This window comes from Acartia tonsa, chromosome 4 (assembly GCF_053477335.1).
Source record: "Acartia tonsa isolate MP-2025a chromosome 4, ASM5347733v1, whole genome shotgun sequence".
Classification (NCBI taxonomy): Eukaryota; Metazoa; Arthropoda; class Copepoda; order Calanoida; family Acartiidae; genus Acartia; species Acartia tonsa.
In genome coordinates, this window is record NC_137263.1 from 18,751,900 (window position 1) to 18,770,749 (window position 18,850).

Sequence of the window (18,850 nt, forward strand, 5' to 3'; positions counted from 1 at the left end):
TAGTGATGAAGATAATTTGTCATACGAAATAAATCAATGTGAAATTGATTTATCTGATGAATTTGGCGGACCAGCTGAACTTATTCCTTTAATTGGCGCAATTCAAGGTGGTTTTATTTGTTATTATTGCAATAGAAAAGGTCACATGATGAGGGATTGCTTTGATATTAGAGATAAAAAGTTGCCTAATCCTAAAGGAAAATACTTTTTGCGGTGGGGAAACAAGCCTTTTGTTCCTTATAAGACAGGGCAAAAGAGTTTTAAAAAGAATGAAAATGGTATTGATAAAAAGAAATTGGTTGGTGAAATTGAAGGAGAGGTGAAAGAAGAGGAAGATACGAAGGAAGTGGCGTATGTCGATGGTTTAGGGGCACGCGATTATGAAGATGATCTTGTAGCGGAAGTTGAGGCATGGAATAGTGCTATTATAGATGACATTTTATGGTATTAATATTTTGTATGTATTATGACCACTAAAACCTTATTCCATTTTCTACTTGTTACGCGGCATTGTTTTGATTTATGCGCATTGTAAATAAACAACAACAAAACAAAATTAATGATAAAGAGTGAACGAAGCAACTCTAATATTGTGATAGTTTATTTTGATGGTTTATTTTGAATTATGAAAAGATAACATATTGTTTATGACCGTATATGAAATTATGAGATTATGTTATAATAGAAATCAAAATAATTAATTTAGTTTTTGATTATGTTTTGTTGAAATTAGAAAAATTCATTTTTGTTTCAGACTGTTGTGGAGTCTAACAGAGATAAGAATAATAAAGAAGTGAAAATGGAATAACGAAATAGGAATACAATTTTGTAAAATTGCTATTGAAAGAATATTAATTTGAATTTAAAATTGAATTAAATTTGATAAAAATGTGAAATTAGATATTTGAAAAGTATTAAATTTTGTTGAAATGTGGAAAATTGTTTTAAAAGTTGAGTCAGTTATTGTGGTTTTAAGTATTTAATTTTAAAACAATTATATTGCGATTTAGTAATGTTGATTCAGCAAAATTTTTTATGAAGCTTAGAATTTCATGAAGCAAAATTGTTATAATGCATTAGATATAATCGTGGAGTAGTCTCTCTCTATGAAGGAAGGGAGGGGTTGTCTCTCGGAGTTGGTGTGCGCAAAAATGGTGGAGCTGTCTCTCTTGTTTGAGGAGAATGGGGGAGTGAACATATTTGCAAAGAAGTTTGCACTATCTCTCAGAGCTGGTATGCGCAAAATGGGGTGGTGTAGAGAGGTAGCTGCAACGATTAACAGGCGTGGGGCGTTCCATGCGCAGAAAGTTGAGCTGCGCACAGAAGCTGAGCTGCGCAAGAAGGTGCTCTCAGGTATGGAGATATATAGTTAGTTGAGTTTCAACTTTCAAAACTTTCATACATCAAAGTAGTGTGCAGGAGATCAGTTATTAATCTGATAATAATAGTATTATTAGGTAATATTTTATTGAATTATAAAAGAATTGAATTTATGGTATTTAGAAAGACTAATTTAATTGCTTGGTGATTGATAATATTTGATTTATGTTATATTTCTTAATACAATCTCTTTTATTGAATGTGTTGCAAGTTTATTTGTTCAGTGAAAACATTTAAATATGGCATCTAAAATAATTGTATTTTATTTTAGATTGGCCGAGAAGAGTATTTGTGGTGGTTGAGAGATACTGTTATCATTATTTATTTGATGGTGAGTTGTTAAGATTTTGTTTTATGCTGTTAATATTTGATTACTATTATATATACTAGCGGCTACGCCCCTAGAGGCCTCTAGGGGCACTTGAGGAGGAGAGAGTCGAATTTGATAATTCAATTTCTTATTTTAGATTTTAAAAGAAAAAGTTTAAAAAAATTTACGTTTGATGTTTATTTTTCGTTGAACTCTCTTTCTAGAATTGGTAAATTTTTTAAAAATTTAATTTCTCTAGGGAGGGTGGTGGTACCCTCCCCCAAAATAGTTATAAACCTTCCCGGGACATATGAGAATCTACCCTGTTAAGGAGAACCAAATCGGTTCAGCGGTTAGCGAGATCCTTCGGTACACACAGACAGACAGACAGACACACAGACATCCTGTTACTTTAGTATAAGGATTGCTGTTCGAAAATCAGTCTTGTAAACAATTAGTTAAATATATTAATACCGATATTAATTCTTATTTAAAGTGATTTATCTATTAATTGGCATCTAAAATGTTTGTAATATTTTAGATTGGCCGGAGAGAAGTTTTGTTGATTGTGGATTAAGAGATATTTTGGACGTTTCTGTTGGTGGAGGAAATTTTGTCGGTGAGTGATTTGTTTTATTCCGTTATTCTGTTATTTGTTGCAAACAGATAGATAGTTATTTGATAGTAAATTGGATAGTTACAACCTCATAACTGCTGGTGTTGGTTAGATAGCTGTTTTCTAAGTTTCATGAAGATTCTGAGATGGCGACTGGAGCGGCTGAAGTCTACGTTCCACCGAAGATTGGTGGCATGGAAATCCTGGCCTTAGTTGACAGCGGCAATGCACGAGGATGCCTGATATCTCAAGTGTTGGCTAGAAAACTTGATTGTACAATTGAAGAGACGGATTCGAAAGCAACAGGCGTGCAGGGTTCCAGCATCAAGATTGATGGTGTTGTTCGGAATGTTGAATTTCAGATTGGAGGCCACAGTTTTCAAGAAGATTGCTTTGTGATTTCTGGCATGACTGTACCTATGAATCTAGGCAGTCATTGGCTTAACAAAAATCACGTGAAGACGATATTTGCCAAAGATGGTAACAGGATTGAGATGCATGGAATCAGTGTGAATTTGGTAGCTAAACGAAAGATTGTAGTGAAGAATTTGGTTCATACGGTTCTGGAGAAACTGGAGAAGGCAAGAACTAAGAAACCTGAGATTAATGTAGCTGAGTTACAAGACCAAAAATGGATTTGTTCATTGAAAAATCGAATAGAAATTCCAGCATTAAGTACAGTTGTGGTAGAAGTTTCAACTAAGGGAAATATGCCTGAAGGACAGTTGTGTTATATAGCTCCTAGACAAGGTTACTGTAGCCGGAATAACTTGTTGATAAATGAAGGAATTACGGAAGTGGGAAAAAACGGTAAAATTATGACTAAAATTACGAATTTTGAAACTGTTAAGAAATCTGTTCCTGCTGGTACTTTGGTTGGAAATTTGTTTTTAGCGGAGAAGATAGCGATGTTGCAAGAGAATAGAGTTAAAGAAGATGTGTCAACAACATTAAAGAAGATTCGTTTTATTAAAGATAAATTGAAGTTGGATAAAGTTCCGTTTTTAAAAGATAACGTCTCTTTGAAAGGTAGAATAGTTGGTTTGTTTTTAAAGAATTTTAAGGCGTTATCGATTGACCCTACGGATATTGGATCTTGTACTTTGGAAGAGTATGACTTTCAGTTAGTTCCTGGAGCTCAACCTTTCAAAAATAGAATGATTAGACTTAATCCTCATCATGCAGAGAAACTAAAAGAACAGATTGATTTATGGTTGGAGACAGATGTGATAGAAGAATGTAATTCACCGTTTAATTCTGGAATCTTTGCTGTTAAGAAGAAAGTGGGAAACACTAACGAGGTGAAAGTCAGGTTTGTCCTGGACTATCGCTCGTTAAATGAGATAACTGAGAAGATATGTTATCCTTTGCCTAACATTGGTGAGTTATTTGATAAACTTGGAGGAAAGAAGATTTTTACGTCTATTGACCTTACTTCGGCGAATAATTCAATGCATTTGAAGGAATCTGTCAGGAAATATACAGCATTTTGTTCTAATGGACGGCAGTATTGCTTCAAGAGGCTACCGTTTGGATTGACCAATGCTCCAAGTGCGTTTGTAAAATTGATGGATAGAGTAATGGATTTGAGTCCTGAATTAAGAGCATTTTGTCTAGTTTATTTGGACGATGTTCTTGTGTATAGCATGAATGTGGAGGAACATCTGGAGCATCTGAATACACTACTACGAACATTCTGTGAAGCAGGCCTCAAGATTAATCTTGGAAAATGTACATTGTTTGCAGAGGAAGTGAAATTTCTGGGTCATATTATAAATGCAGAAGGCATATTCATGGACAAAGCATATATTGAAAAAATTAAGAATTGGCCAGTACCTGAAACAGGTAAAGATATTCAAAGATTTACTGGTTTCATAAATTATTATGGTTCATATTTCAAGAATTTTTCTGATATTACGGCACCATTGAACAAATTCAGAAACAGTAGTAAAATAGAATGGGATGAAAAAAGTATGGAAGCTTTTACAAAGACTAGAGAATTGTTCTGTGAAGAAATAAGTAAATCATTTCCAGATTGGAGGATGGAGGCTGAACCATTTGTGTTGGATACAGATTGGTCATCTACAGCTATGTCTGCAGTGTTAAGTCAAAAACAAAATGGTCAAGAGAAAATGATATCGTGTTGGTCACGTGTTTGTTCAACTCATGAAGCCAATTATGCAGCGCATAAAGGAGAATTATGTGCATTAGTAAATGCTGTTGAAAGATTTGAATGTTATTTGAGACACAAGAAATTTATCGTGAGAACTGATTCAGCTGCACTGAAACATCTATCTACTTGGAGACAGAACGGATATTTTGTTGGCCTCACCATAAGGTGGATAAATTTTTTATCCACCTTCAGTTATGAGGTTGTACATAGGCAGGGCAAGATGCATACTAATGTTGATATATTGTCACGTACTGCATTAGAGGATAGTAAAGATAGGATATCTAAATTATCGACGGACGAACAAGGAGAGTTAATATTGGATACTGTATATCAATTAGAAGATCCTAAATTATGTCTTATTGCAGGAATTGGAGCAGAGACGGCCAGTCAAATAGCGTCCAGATTGAAGGCAAGAGAATTCAGTCGTAGTCTGGTGAAGGATCCTGTTCTAGTTGAGGTGAGGAAATTTATTGTTAATAATGTCAAACCCACGTCCAGAGAATTGTCTCAAATGCCTTATCGTGGTAAACAAATATTAAGGTTTTTCGAACATTTGAGTTTTAAAGATGGTTTAATTATTTTGACTTCACCTATGCGGCTCCAGAAGGAATTTCAATTTATAGAACGGGTAGTGGTACCTATTGGAATGTACAATAAAGTTTTTTTGTTGGCTCATGCAGATGTTACAGCGGGACATAGGGGTTATCTGGAGACTTTGAGCAGGATTAACAGACACTTCATTTTTCCCTATGTGTCTAAATATGTAGCGGCGGCAGTTGCAAATTGTGTCATTTGTTTGAATAGACGTAAAAAACCAAAACATAATCATAATATAGAATTTTCACCTTTGGCTGGGGAGGCTATGGCAGAGTTGGCCATAGATGCTATAGGTCCTTTGAATGAGTGTGAATATAATGGAGTCATTTGTAAGCATATTTTAATAGTGGTTGACAGTTGTACTAGATATGTGTGGTTGTTTGCTATTGAAGATGTTAAAGCTGAAACAATTATTGAATGTTTGAAGTTTAATTTATTTTCTGTTTGGGGATTGTGCGAGAGAATCAGGACTGACAATGCACAAAGTTTTAAATCGAAAGTTTTTAGGGAAGTTTGTTTAAGGTTGGGAATTGAACAAATTTTTATCCCTCCCAGATCAGCTAATTCTAATTTTAGTGAAAGATACAACCAATCGGTGTATTCGTTTCTTAAGACTGATTTACGTTTTCAAGATGGAGATTGGGCTCATAAACTTAAAGCTACACAATTTTGTATGAACACTTCTTTTAATCGGAGGTTAGGATGTTCCCCGTTTTTCAAGTTTTTCCTACGAAACCCTAAACTTCCGCTTGACGCATTTGATCCTTTAACACGCACGAAAATTAAACATATGAATTTTTCAGAGTTATTGGATTGTCTTGACAGAAATTGGAGAACTGGACAAGAGAGGACTGAGAAGTATTTACAGGTAGAAAATACAGAAAGGATAGGTCGGCCGATAGCTATAAATTCCTATTGTTATATTTATTATGACGTCACAACGATTGGTGTAGCTCGTAAACTCTGTTCGTTATGGGTGGGTCCGTGTCTAGTGACAAAAGTAATTTCTGACAGTTTGTTTGAGGTTCAACCCCTAGAAAAGTGTAAATTGAAAGACCAAGGGGTAAGAATTGTGCCAAGGGATAAAATATATGTTATTGAGAGTACTCTAGACTTGACTCCAGATGAAAAGATTGACTTAGTGATTACAGATGAGTTTTTCTCTGTGGACAATGAATTGAAAATAAACTATGACTTTCCCAATACTTTAAGAAATTTATCTTGTTCAGGCGTTACTGAAGAGGAGAATAGTTGTGGCGCTAGTCCAGAGGTGGTTGGAAGGCGGAAGGATGGACAGGTAACACCAGATTTTTTGGAGAAATCTTTTTTGGGTGTTGGGTTGTCACAGCAAAGGTCAAATGTATCTAAGGATAATGAAAATTTAGATGATTTAGTTGAGGATCTTAGTGATACTTTGGAAAGTACTCATATTTCTGAAAGTGTAGATACGAATGATACGACTGACAAAACTAAGTTAGACTCTACATATTCTACTATTAGTAAGGATAGTGTTTTTCATGGAGATTATGCGTCTGATAATAGTTTAATAGACAACAGTTTGGGTGTAGAGGATATTAACATGGAATCTGCTAGAGAATTAGAGTCTCGAATGAGTATTTTAGAGGACACTTTTCCAAAACTTCAAAGTAAAATTGTAAACTTGGAACAACGAAGGGGAAGTGTTAAACGAGGTAGGGATGTTGAGGAGGATGAATTAGATAGATCGTTAGATAATGCAAAATCGCAAAAAATGTCTGAAACTATTCCTGTGAAAGGTCGTCCTAAAGGTTCTACAAATGAAGTACAATTACAAAAATTGGATGAGGATAGACAAAACAGAGATAAAGACAGATTAGAACGTTATTCTGTAGCAGATGTAGTAACTAGGAACCTCGCAAAATTGATTAAAAAATAATATTTGTAATAATTTGTATAATATTTGCAGGAGAAGAGATTACCATGATAACCGTCGGGAGAGTGACGACAAGCGAGGAGGCGGCGGTGGTGACAGACATGACCGGAATAGATGAGATGGAGATCGTGGTATGCGAAAGAGGTCACCTGACGCCTGTAGTTCAAAAAGTGGACGTTCTGGACCAATACCTGTGAAGAAATCCAAGGATGATAGAGGAGTCAGGTACTTGGATATTTTGTTATTTGTTGTTGTGATGCAGACCTATTGTTTTATTATTGTTGGTGGTATGTATACGTCACAGGATCCACGGTTAGCGGCTTATGATTGTTCTCAAATAAGTGATGTTGAACTTAGATCAGCTGCCTGTTTGCATGATAGGATGGAACCGGTCAGATCTGTGGAATTACTGGGGTTAGCAGAAACCGATTTTATACTGTCGGAGGCTATTAGTTGTGAGGTTAGGCTAAAGTTGGAGCGCTGGTTTTGCGGCACTGCGAGTCATGTGCACGTATTAGACGTGCCACATGAAAAACAGGTAGAGTTGAGTATGGATGAATGTAGAAGGGTTTTTCATTCTGGCAAGTATCAGCATGATGGTATTAGTTTTAAAGTGAACATAGACTTGCCAACTGTTCACAGCTTCACGGTTAATGGAACATTGTCACCTTTCTGGGATGTTGGTGGTGAAAACATTCAATGCAAGACACTGGGAGTATACGCGCACAACATGTGGTTCAACTTAGGTTTTGCTATTGGGACTTTGCATATTTTAGTAAAAAATACTCCAGTTTTGATCAAGGGAAATGTTGTTATGGATTATGATAAAAAGACGATTGTGGCGAACTTTGAAGAAAATCATTTGTGGGCAACATCAACTTCACCTTATTTTCCGTATGTAGTACGAAAACCGGCCAGTAATTTTAAGGTAGTTTTTCAAGATACATTCAATTTAACTACGTGGAATGATCAACTTTTTGTTTCTAACTCGGAAAGGAATATTTTAGTTAAAGTTATGGGAACAGAGAAACTTACTTTGCAGCATCTGGATTTTAATATTTTTGTAACAGAATTGGAGGGTATCAAGTTTTTAGAGGAACCGAAGGCGGCTGTTAGAAGTTATTTTGGGGATTTGTTAAAACAGGAAGCCAGGTTTGATTTGAATGCTATGTTTTTAGCTAGTAGAGAAAGGAATGAGAGGATGATGGAATTTTTTAGTATTTCTAGATGTGCTCAAACAGAAGTTCGATCAAATGTACAGTTGCATCATGGGTTCAGAATTATATACCTGGGAGAGATTGCTAAGTATGAAAAATGTACAGCGGTTGAAATTCCAGTAAAGTTAGGTGTGGATTATGGATGTGCAGTAGGACATTTGTTGGTGGAATATAAAGGTGAGACAGTTGGAATACAAGAATATAGTAGAATGATTGTTACAGTAGAGGACATAAAATTGTTGAATTGCTCGCAAAGTCCGGTATTTTTGAAGTTGACAGCTAATTTGTTCCTTGGGAATCAGGGGCAGGGACTCGAAATTCTTCACATTGCCAATGAGAAATCTGAACATGTGGGACAAAAAATTTTTCTGAATGATGAAAAGGTGTTTATTGCTGATTTTAATAAGACTATTAGATATCAGGGCTTAGAGGATTTTGAGGATTTTAATGGACAAGCTTCTAAGTTGGATTTTGTTGATCATAAGTTGTCATTTTTCGAACAGGTTACAGGTTCTTGGTTTGGTTTAGAACATTTGTTTAAAGATATACTACCATTGTTTGTTAAGTTTGTATTGATTGTTTTAATGTTGTTGTTAGGTATAATTCCCATGTTGGTAGTTTTGTATTGTTGTTGCTCATGGTGTTATAAAAAAAGATTTACTGAGGAAGAATTTAATGCTAGATTTTAAATTCTTATGCTGAAATTTAATTATATTGTATTTTTGCAGGTTGGTTACGGCGGCAACAATGAATCAAAAGTTATTGAGCAACGAAGAAAATGGTCGCCACAAACAATCTGCCAATGAAGGAAATCAAGTCAAACCTGGTCTACCGGTGTCTGCGTTGGTCAGCAACTCTGCATCTTGGCTGGTGTTGGTAATGTCGCGCGTCGAGCTGCCGACGTTGAGTGTGGGCAGATCGACGAGGAATGTGTTTTTGAACAGTGAGGACATGCCACTTGCAGATTTAGCTCGTCTTATTGATAATGAACCAAGGTTTAAATTGAACTTAATAAACATGCTTTCGTTGCAGTTAGAGATGGGGAGATGTATCAACTCAATAGACTGGGCTTTGGACAGGATCCCTATCTTTACCAGCCAGAACTCAAGACACTTAAACCTGATGGCGGCTGGTGAGCATTCTAAAGCTATAAACAGAAAGCTGTCCTGGAACGAGACAAATAATTTGAATAAATTGAGTGCAACTATATTTCTCTCCAAGCTTGTTTGTGAAATGTTACCAAGTTTGGTGTTGCTTGCCAAGATTGAATACCTGGATGGAGATGAGAGAAAAAGCTGCCAAACGTTGGGAGAATTGTTACCCATAATCAAGCATATGGGGGAACTAGATGATTGGCATCAACTTTCCAAAATTGACGTCATACCTGCAGATGGTCGAATGAGTCTTCAGACGGTGCTGAGAACGGTGGGTAATAGCATTGATGCGCGGTTGAAGACGCAGGTTGTATCAGCTATCCGGCTCCTGGCACATTGGAAAGACGTTGTGAATAAAGTCTCCTTTATTCTGAAACATATGCCATCCACAACTTTGTTCGAGTTACAAAAAGATTGGCTGGAAGGAAAGTCTGAACAGGATTTGAGTGCTAAAGTGTTTATTGACGCTATTCATGTGAATGAATACATGAACTTATCGGTTTTCATTCCCCGCATCTTTAACGTGAATTCGGTGAGCTTAATTACCAGTGGAGAGATGCCAGCTGAGATACGTTATGTTAGATTGGATGGACAGAGAGAAATAATTGAAAATCTCGTGAGTGCTACATATACAGGTAGTTTGGTGAACGATAAAGTAGACGGAAGAGTTTTGACCTGGGAAATGCAGATGCGCTGCAAACGTCTCCGTCCAACTCTAGCCAAGCAGACATTGTTATGTGACCCAGATACTACTTTAGAGAATGTAGTAAAGGAACTTAGATTGGAGTTGGATGGAAAAGTTCATACAAGTTTGTTGACAACCAATCTCGAGTGGAAGTTTAATCCTGAACACAAAGTAAATGAGTGGTTTGAGGGTGATTTCAAGTTGGTTACTCGGTTTGGGGGTCCTGTTTGTGTTCAGCAGGATCAGCCTTTGGATCAGAACATTCCTGTTTGTCTGGACCTTGAATTGTCAGGTCAGCAATGGCGTGTTGATGAACAAGCGATGGAGGAAATGAGGATGGAGCACACGCCTGGAATATTGATGATGCTTGATAAATTTGGGGAGGAGGTTAGTCGTAAGCATCAAAAGATTTTGGATAATCAGGAGGAGGTTGATAGCGTTGCAACCTCGATTTCAGTTGCGGTTAATAGCGGATTTGAAAGATGTTTACATATGCTTGGTGATACTGAGGCAAGGATGCCTCAAGACGGCTTGTGTGATGAGACCGCAAAACTTGGAGTGAATGATGATGAAGCTATCATGCCTATGGACATTGAAGAATCTGGCAAGAAAGGCAGAGCAGCTGGAAAAAGAAAGTAATAATTATAGTTTACTGTGTATTAATTCATATTTTATTTAATTTTATGTATTAAGTATTTGTTGAGGCAGTAGTAGTCTCGAAAAGGTTCAATATTAATGCTTTATATTAATGCTCTATAATGCCATGTTTTTAAATCTGATGGTATATGTTAATCAGTGTTTTATATATCATGCATTTATAATAACTATGTTAATCAATGCATTTCAATGTTTGTATGTTAATCAATGCATTATATGTTAATCAATGCATTTTCAATGATTATATGTTAATCAATGTTTTTTTAAAAAAAAAAAATATTAAAAAGAAAAAAAACACATAAAGAAAAAAGGAATATATAAAAAAAAACACAAAAGAGTTCTAAGGAACCAAAATAATAAAAAAAATGTATATGAAGTGTTTAAAGATCTGGAAATAAAATAAAAAAAATAAATAAAAAATATGGCAGGTGTCATACCAGATCAATTATTATCTATTTAATAAGCATTCAATGCTACTTATAATATATATATGATAATTAACATGTAATAAACATATTGTTATATTCAATCTGAAATGTTACAGTTTCGAAATCCATGTTCATGTTAAAGCCAGGGAGAAATGTGATGTATAGTCCCTTTCTTCCTGACTTGAGAGCATTATATGTATTTTGTATATTAGCTTTTAGTTCTTGTGTCAACCGTTTCGGAGCAAGACTTTGCTCTGCAACTCGGCACGAACCTAAAAGTGAATACTTGCTATTATATTTAATATTATTATTGTATGTTTAACTTGTCTTGAATTAATACACTTTATTAGAATATTTAGCTGTTTGTTCTTGCTATTACTACACGTCATTTAGTAGTAAGGTCTTAGAAATTAGAAAATGCGGGTTTGTTCATTACAGGGAAGCTTTATATAAGTCTTTTTTATGTTAATACCCTTACTCCCTTTTCTCTTTTGGAAGCAAAGCCGCTAGCTGCAGGGCACAAATCCGCTTGTGTAATGTAAGGATAAACTTTAGTGATAAAATGAATTATTTATAAAAAGTGTAAATATGCTATAAAATGCAAAACAAAATACCTGAAAGCTCTTTTCCTGTTTATTTCCTCTTACATTGACAAATAATTCAAGAAAAAGGGATAAGTGATAAAAATACATTAACAAAAATCTAGAATCCATATTCCTTTTGGGGATCTTATCACTAATAATACTTTAAGGAAGCCTGTAGGAAATACACCGCTATAACTGCTGAAAGATTGCCACAAGTACACCCAATACCTAAAATTTGAAGCCTCCAAATGCTATTTCAAGATGCAAATAACTTTTTTGTTATTGAAGCTGGAGACTTGTGGTATTGGTCTACTTGTGGCAGTTTTTCAGAAGTTAGAGCGGTGTATTTCCTGCAGTATCTCTTTAAGCCCTGTGAGATTTTCTAATTTCTAAATTAAATTAAATGTGACTAAAAAGCCTTACCCAACCTAAGATTGAATAACGAGGATGGTGAATAAGGGGTGAACTGGAAAAAATAACTTTGAAATGTTTTGTTCAGAAATCCACTGTTATTTGGTATTTGACTATATATACTTTTTAAAATCCAGAATTTTCCTAATGAGGTGATTGTGTGTAATGCACGTCATACAAATCATACAAAAAGTGATTGACAAGTGCAAAGATGCAAATATCAAAGGAATTGTCGTATTTATACTTTGTCTCTGGGGAGAACTAAAATAATGGATTTATTATTACTTGGATGTTGCGCCAGATTTTCATGTAAAATAACGATTTCTCCTTCCACCCCCTTTACCCAAAACCCTCCCCTCCTGATGAAAGAACTGGCCAATAAACCAGTTCGATGTTAGCAAGCTAAACTGATGACAATTTTTCCCTGTCATGATATCCAAATATATTCTACATCCATAAATATAAGGATATTCGTATTACTTTTTGTCTCTGGGTAGAACTAAAATATATATATGTAGTACAATGTTTAATGTGTATTGGGTAATCCTTTTTGCGTATAATCTTATAGTTGTATTTTCTTGTATAGTGTAGTATAATGTCAGTTTTCTCGTATGATAAAAGATCTTGGTCACCGCTGAACCGATTGGGCTCTATTCTTCCGGGAATTCTTCTTGTCCAGTAGTGGTTTTAAGCTTGGGAATGGGGGTGTCCCATCCCCCTCAAAAAGAAAAAAATACCTTAAAAGTTTTATTCTTAAATTTTTCTAAACCAAAAACAAATAAGAGGAGTGGAGCACACTCACCCCAGCTTGGGGCAAATCGCCCCTGAAAAAAAAATCATTTATTTAAGATTTAAAAATACCATGTATATTTAATTCACTTTAATCTTATTTATCCATTATTCTTAATTAGTTTACAAAAAGGTTTTTTTTATCTATAATTGACATTGTTATGTACTATTTTTCCTCGTTAAGGCAATGCTTAATATTTCTTTGCAACATGTCTATTGTCTAATTAGCAAATTATGTGAATAATTACTTAACAAGGATGACAACTTCCGTAAAAGCCAAGCTCTGAAATGGCAAGATATAGGAACATTAACACTTGTAAAGTCTAACAAAATTGTAAGTTAATTTGTTGCAATACTGCTAAAATTCCAAAAACAAGATCAATAGGATAATTATACATATTACATTGAAAATTGCTGTCAAAAAAATTAAAAATGAACATGTTTGAAATGGACTCACGGACATTCTGGTAACGATTATAGAGTTGCAATGCTTCATAAATCATACCTAACCGTTAGTACCTAATAGAAATCATCATGCTTCAAGTTTCTAACATTTCTAAATTAAACAAAAGAGTTAACTTTATCATTGGATTATTGGCTTAATGTTCAATGTACATTGACATTAACTTAAAATCTTATAAAAAGCTTTGTATTTGTATTTTCTTGTTGTATATTTGAGTAGGTTAAAAAAAAGAATAATAAAAAGTTACAAATGGGTTAAATTTAGTGCAGGTGTAGAATTCATTTTATTTTTAACTAGACCGTAACTCATACTGTCGTCAAAATGGATATAAAATATACTTGGATATTATGATAGGGGAAAAATTATCGCCAATTCAGCTTGCTAATATGGAACTCATTTATTAGTCAGTCCATTCATCCAGTAGTAGGGAAGGGTGTGGGGTAAAAAAGTGAAGGTAATTCGTTATTTTTGCCTGCTGCGTGTTTCACTTTATTAAAAAACAAAAATATATAGTGTAAGATCCAAGTAATAATATATCCATTGTAGTCAAAGATGAACTCAAACTTTGTATATCAAAGGCTGTATAGTTTTTAATTGTATGTAACATAATATCTAAAAACAATTGAACAGATAGCTCATATCATTAATTTAGGCATGTTCTATTGACCTATAGATTTCAAACTTTGTATGATGATATCGTTTCCATACAATTTTATTTAGACTTTTAAATTTATATTCTGCTTTTAGAGTTCTAACATTCTATTTATTTGCCGTCTTCGCCTTTAGTGATGTTGTCATCCTTGTTTTATATATGTTTAATTATTTATGTTCAGTGATTTATTTTACAAATCAAACTCACTTTCTTTGTTTATCAAATACTAGCGGATACGCCCCTAGAGACCTCTAGGAGCACTTAAAATTTTTATATTTAAAATTTGAGAAATAATTTGTTAAGATTAGTTGAATCATTTTCATGTTTCTACGACACTGGCACCGCTTAGCGTCCTTTTCAAAATATATTTTGGTATTTTTGACGATTTATCTTGGTATGGTGATGTCATCCTACGCTAAAATAGTTATAAACCATCTTAGAACCTATGAGAAGCTACCCTGTAATGAAGAACCATATAGGTTCAGCAACTAGTGAGATCCTTAAGAACAGACAGAAACATACAGTGAGACATCCTGCTACTTTTATTTTAGGATAATGTTGGCTTCTTATTGTTTTCTTCTTGTGAATATGATGCTACTTGTTTTTACGAGGTTTAAACTTTCTGTCGCGGACAAAAATGAGCAATTTTGAAACAACACCGAATTACAAAACTATTAGGTTACACAGATAGTTTCTTGTGTTTACTTTTTTAATGGATGTAGAATAAACATGGATATTATGACAGGGGGAAAATTGTCAATATAGCTTGCTAACATGTTACTCATTTATTGGTCAGCTCGTTCATCCAGTATGAGAGGAGGGGACAGGGAGAAGGATGTAAAAGGGGGGAAGCCCGCAGCGTGTTTTACTTAATTAGAGAACATGAAAATCTGGTGTAATATCCAAGTAATAATAAATCCATTACTTTTCTTTATTTTGATAATTATAAAAACAAGACATTTCATCATGATATCCTGAATTTAGGTATCAAAAATAAATGTTTAAAGATTCGTTGGCTGCCACCCTAACCTCTTTTTTAGACCGGTTAAAATATTTTTTCTGGCATAGTGCTTTGATTTGCTTTGCTGGTAGTGAAACTACTCTATCACAAGGGTACTGAGTTGGTCTGTCTGGCAGTCACTTAAAGATTTATAAGGAAATTCATATAATGTTTTGGACTATTACAGTATTCTTTTGAGTATGGCTTCGAAACCGATTAATATCCGCTGGATTAGAACCGATTCTCAGCATCGTATTATAGACAATTTTCTACCTAAATAAGTAAAATCATAAAAATTAATACCAGTTTTGTTACCCTGAGGGGGGGGGGAGCATATAATCTTATAATCTTTCATTTTAATATTCGCGGAAAGCTGTCTATAATACGATGCGATAAATAACTATTCTTATATTCATATTCAAAAGATAATTTAATCAATTGTTCTTTCTAAAAACATGTATGACATTATTTTTCTATTTCTCTTTGAGCAAAATAAACCTAAAATACACAACGACACATAACACAGTATTTAAACTTTGCTTTAAATATTTCCTTTAAAAATCTTCTTTTCGACTATTTTAAAATTCTTCAAACAGTGAGGGGCAAGGATTCTAGAGTAAAAATTTACCAACAACCCACTTCCTTTTTTCCACCTTTTTCTCCCACTTCCCAGTAGTTAAAGCACAAAATAAGTTTTACGCCAACTTTACGCCACAGAATATCCAAATTTTCAGTCATTTCAAATGGAATTAATTTGCTGGAAACAGTATTCTTTTAAAGAAAAACATTATTTAAAGGCTGCTTCTTTATTAAGAAACAAGGATGACAACATCCATAAAAGCGAAGCACTGAAACGGTAGGACAAACGGACATTAACACTTGTATAGTGTTAGAACTTAATTATCATAATATAAATTTATAAGAGTCAAAGCAAAATTGTAAGTAAATTTGTTGTAAAACTGCTTGATACAGGATAATTTTTATGGACATACTTACATTTTTAGGGCTTGATTATAGAGTTGCTTCGCTTATTACATTATACTTTGTTGTCCCAGGAATCAATATACAAAAAATCAGATCAATCCGATGATTTGATCACATAAAAATTTGTTGTTAAAAAAGTAAAAAAATCAACATGTTTAAAATGAACGTACGGACATTTTGGTAATGATTATAGAGTTGCTACGCTTTCTAAATCGTACCTAACTACTAAAGGAATCACCATGTCAAATTTGAAATCGATAGTACAATTCTAACATGCCTAAATTAACGGAAAAAGCTATCCGTTACGGACGTACGGACCGACCCTAATTATAGAAAAGCTTCGCTTTTAAAAAACGGACAACCAGATATGTAGGATTAAAAAATCGGCTAAAAATATCAGGGCAGCTTCAACGTGTAATATTTCACAATTTCCCAACTCAATATTCTCCCCCCCCCCCCCCCCAATATTCCCCTAATATACTCGCCATACATTGGTCGACGCAACGTGCCACCCCTATTTTTTTCAAATCGCATTTACACCCCCTATAAAAAAAAATGAAATAAGCGCAACTGTTTTTCTTCCCCTGAAGTTATTAGCTACTAATGTCTCCGAACGGAGTATTTAGAGATGGGAGGGGCTTATTTACCTCCGTCGGAGCCCCTAGACACATATAGGGGTAGAAAGGAAGGGTAGGGGGAGGGTGGTAATGATTCAATTAAAAGAATTAAATGAGTCATTTAGCAGGAAATTATTAGTTCTCTCGAAGCGCTCTTGCTGGCAACACACCCAAGAGACGCTAAATTATGATCTCATAGCTTTGTGATTTATTGCTCAATATTTTTTACATTTGCATTTATATAAAAAAAAGTTGTTAAGTTTTAAAAATATTAGGTAAAGATGTTTTTTAAAATGAAATTTAATATATTTTCGCCCAGCTATTTTTGTAGTGAAATCATCACAAAAACGCTTTTTCATAAATATGGTCTAAAAGTTTACCTTTTTATTTTGTGTACTTTATATGACAGTCCTAATAAGTATTACATTTCTTCATTTCTAGCAGACTTTAAAATTCATAGATTTTCAGCAATATTTGTTACCAGCAATATTTTACCGTGAACTGCAGTAGATCCGATAATTTAGATTAGTAAAAATTATTGCAAAAAAAATACTTATTTTTGAAGTATTATTAATTTGGTTTAAAGTTAACCAATAATATCCTTTTGTTTTTGTTTATTAAATCTTAAGACAGTATGATTTTTTTGAGTTTTAAATCTTTTTAAAGTATTTTAGATACAATAAGATATATTTTTTTAAATAAAAACTACACATAGAATTGTTTCATAATGGTTTAGGTTAAAACTGTAATTAAATAAAATATTTCAGGTAAAGTAGTTGATCTACCAACACCAAAACCATTTCGAGCCTCCCACATCACTGCAACAACAACAACAGCTGTTGCTATCACACCCACACCCACCACAACAACAACATCTTTCCTATCATCCACAGCTGATAACTCAACAAAAAGCAAGGACAAGATGTTGCTGGAATGCCTTGACCCTTGTGTGTCCCACCAGAATTATCTGTACTCAGACCTGTCGTCTCCATGTTCTCCAGCCCCGTGCTCTCCCCCACACTTCACAAGTTTCCACACATTGTCCTCTCCCTGCTCCCCGCATGTTGCCAGTCACCCGCTGCCATCCCTGTGCTCGCCACACCAACAAAATCACACATTTTCCCTTCCCTCGCCAACCTCGCCGGCCGACTTTGGTTTGCAGACCAATAATTCGTCCTACAGTTACTTTCAATTTCCAAGCACAACCAACACAGATCAATTTGTGCACCCAGGCGCCTGCAGTCCTGTCGTCATTAAAAATGAACCATGGAGCCTCCACACTTTTGACATGAATCTTTTGCCATCCAGCCAGCCACAAGAACAGCCTACTGTTTTCAGCAGCAGCAGTCATTATGAAACCAGAACTTCTGTTTCGCCAATGAATGTGTCGCCAGTTGTGTCAAACCTGAACACTCCCCGCGTCTCCCTGTCATCAGTGCACTCAGAATTCTCATCTAAAATCCGTACAAACCACTCCTCCCTTGAGACCTCGCCACATGCATCACCACTTGGATTTATGGATCATGCCATCGGCGGATTTGGCCACTCCATACAGCATACAGATAGCCTACCAGTGGCCTCGATGGACACAACAATCCACAATCAGCAACTCAGTGAGGATGGCTACATCACTCCACCAAGATCAGGGTATTCTTCGCCCCACCATGACGCATATGCAAGCACCCAGCCATCCATATCCTCCTACGACCACTCCCTGCAGAGCTATCAGGTCAGCTCGACCTCTCCATACCTCTGCCATCAAACCCAGGCCTACCATCATCAGTACGAGTCGATGCAGCCAGTTATAGATCCGCTGACCTCTTCCAACCCGTTTACTCCCAGCGGTCACGATTCCACTCCGTTGTCGGAGAAGGATGATCCCCCGGATACACCAGACTCGTCCATCAAGGAGGAGCCCAGTGAGGAGGGGGCGGAGGACGGGACTACACTTTGCAGGTATCTTCAATTAAACATTTTTTTCACCCCTTCGTGGAGTGATTCAAAAATAAATATATAATGTGAAAGGTTGCGTGATTATAATGTAAAAATTTGTGTGGAAAATACATGGATATTATTACAGGGGAAAAATTGTCGTCAATTTAGCTTGCTAACATTTATTAGTCAGTTCATTCATCCAGTATGAAGGGATGGGATAGTGTAAAGGGGGTAAAAAGGGGGGATCATTATTGTAGCCCAGTGTATGTTAAACTTTATTAGAGGT

General features: G+C 35.1%; 1 protein-coding gene across 1 annotated transcript in view; it reads left to right on the forward strand.

Annotated features, from left to right (window-relative positions):
- LOC145318028 (uncharacterized) overlaps positions 1–18,850 on the forward strand; it is a 41,893-nt gene that overhangs the window by 11,267 nt on the left and 11,776 nt on the right. Inside the window, exon 2 of the mRNA XM_080159341.1 lies at positions 17,397–18,585. Within this exon, the coding sequence (XP_080015467.1) occupies positions 17,397–18,585 (1,189 nt within the window). The remainder of the gene's footprint in view (positions 1–17,396; positions 18,586–18,850) is intronic.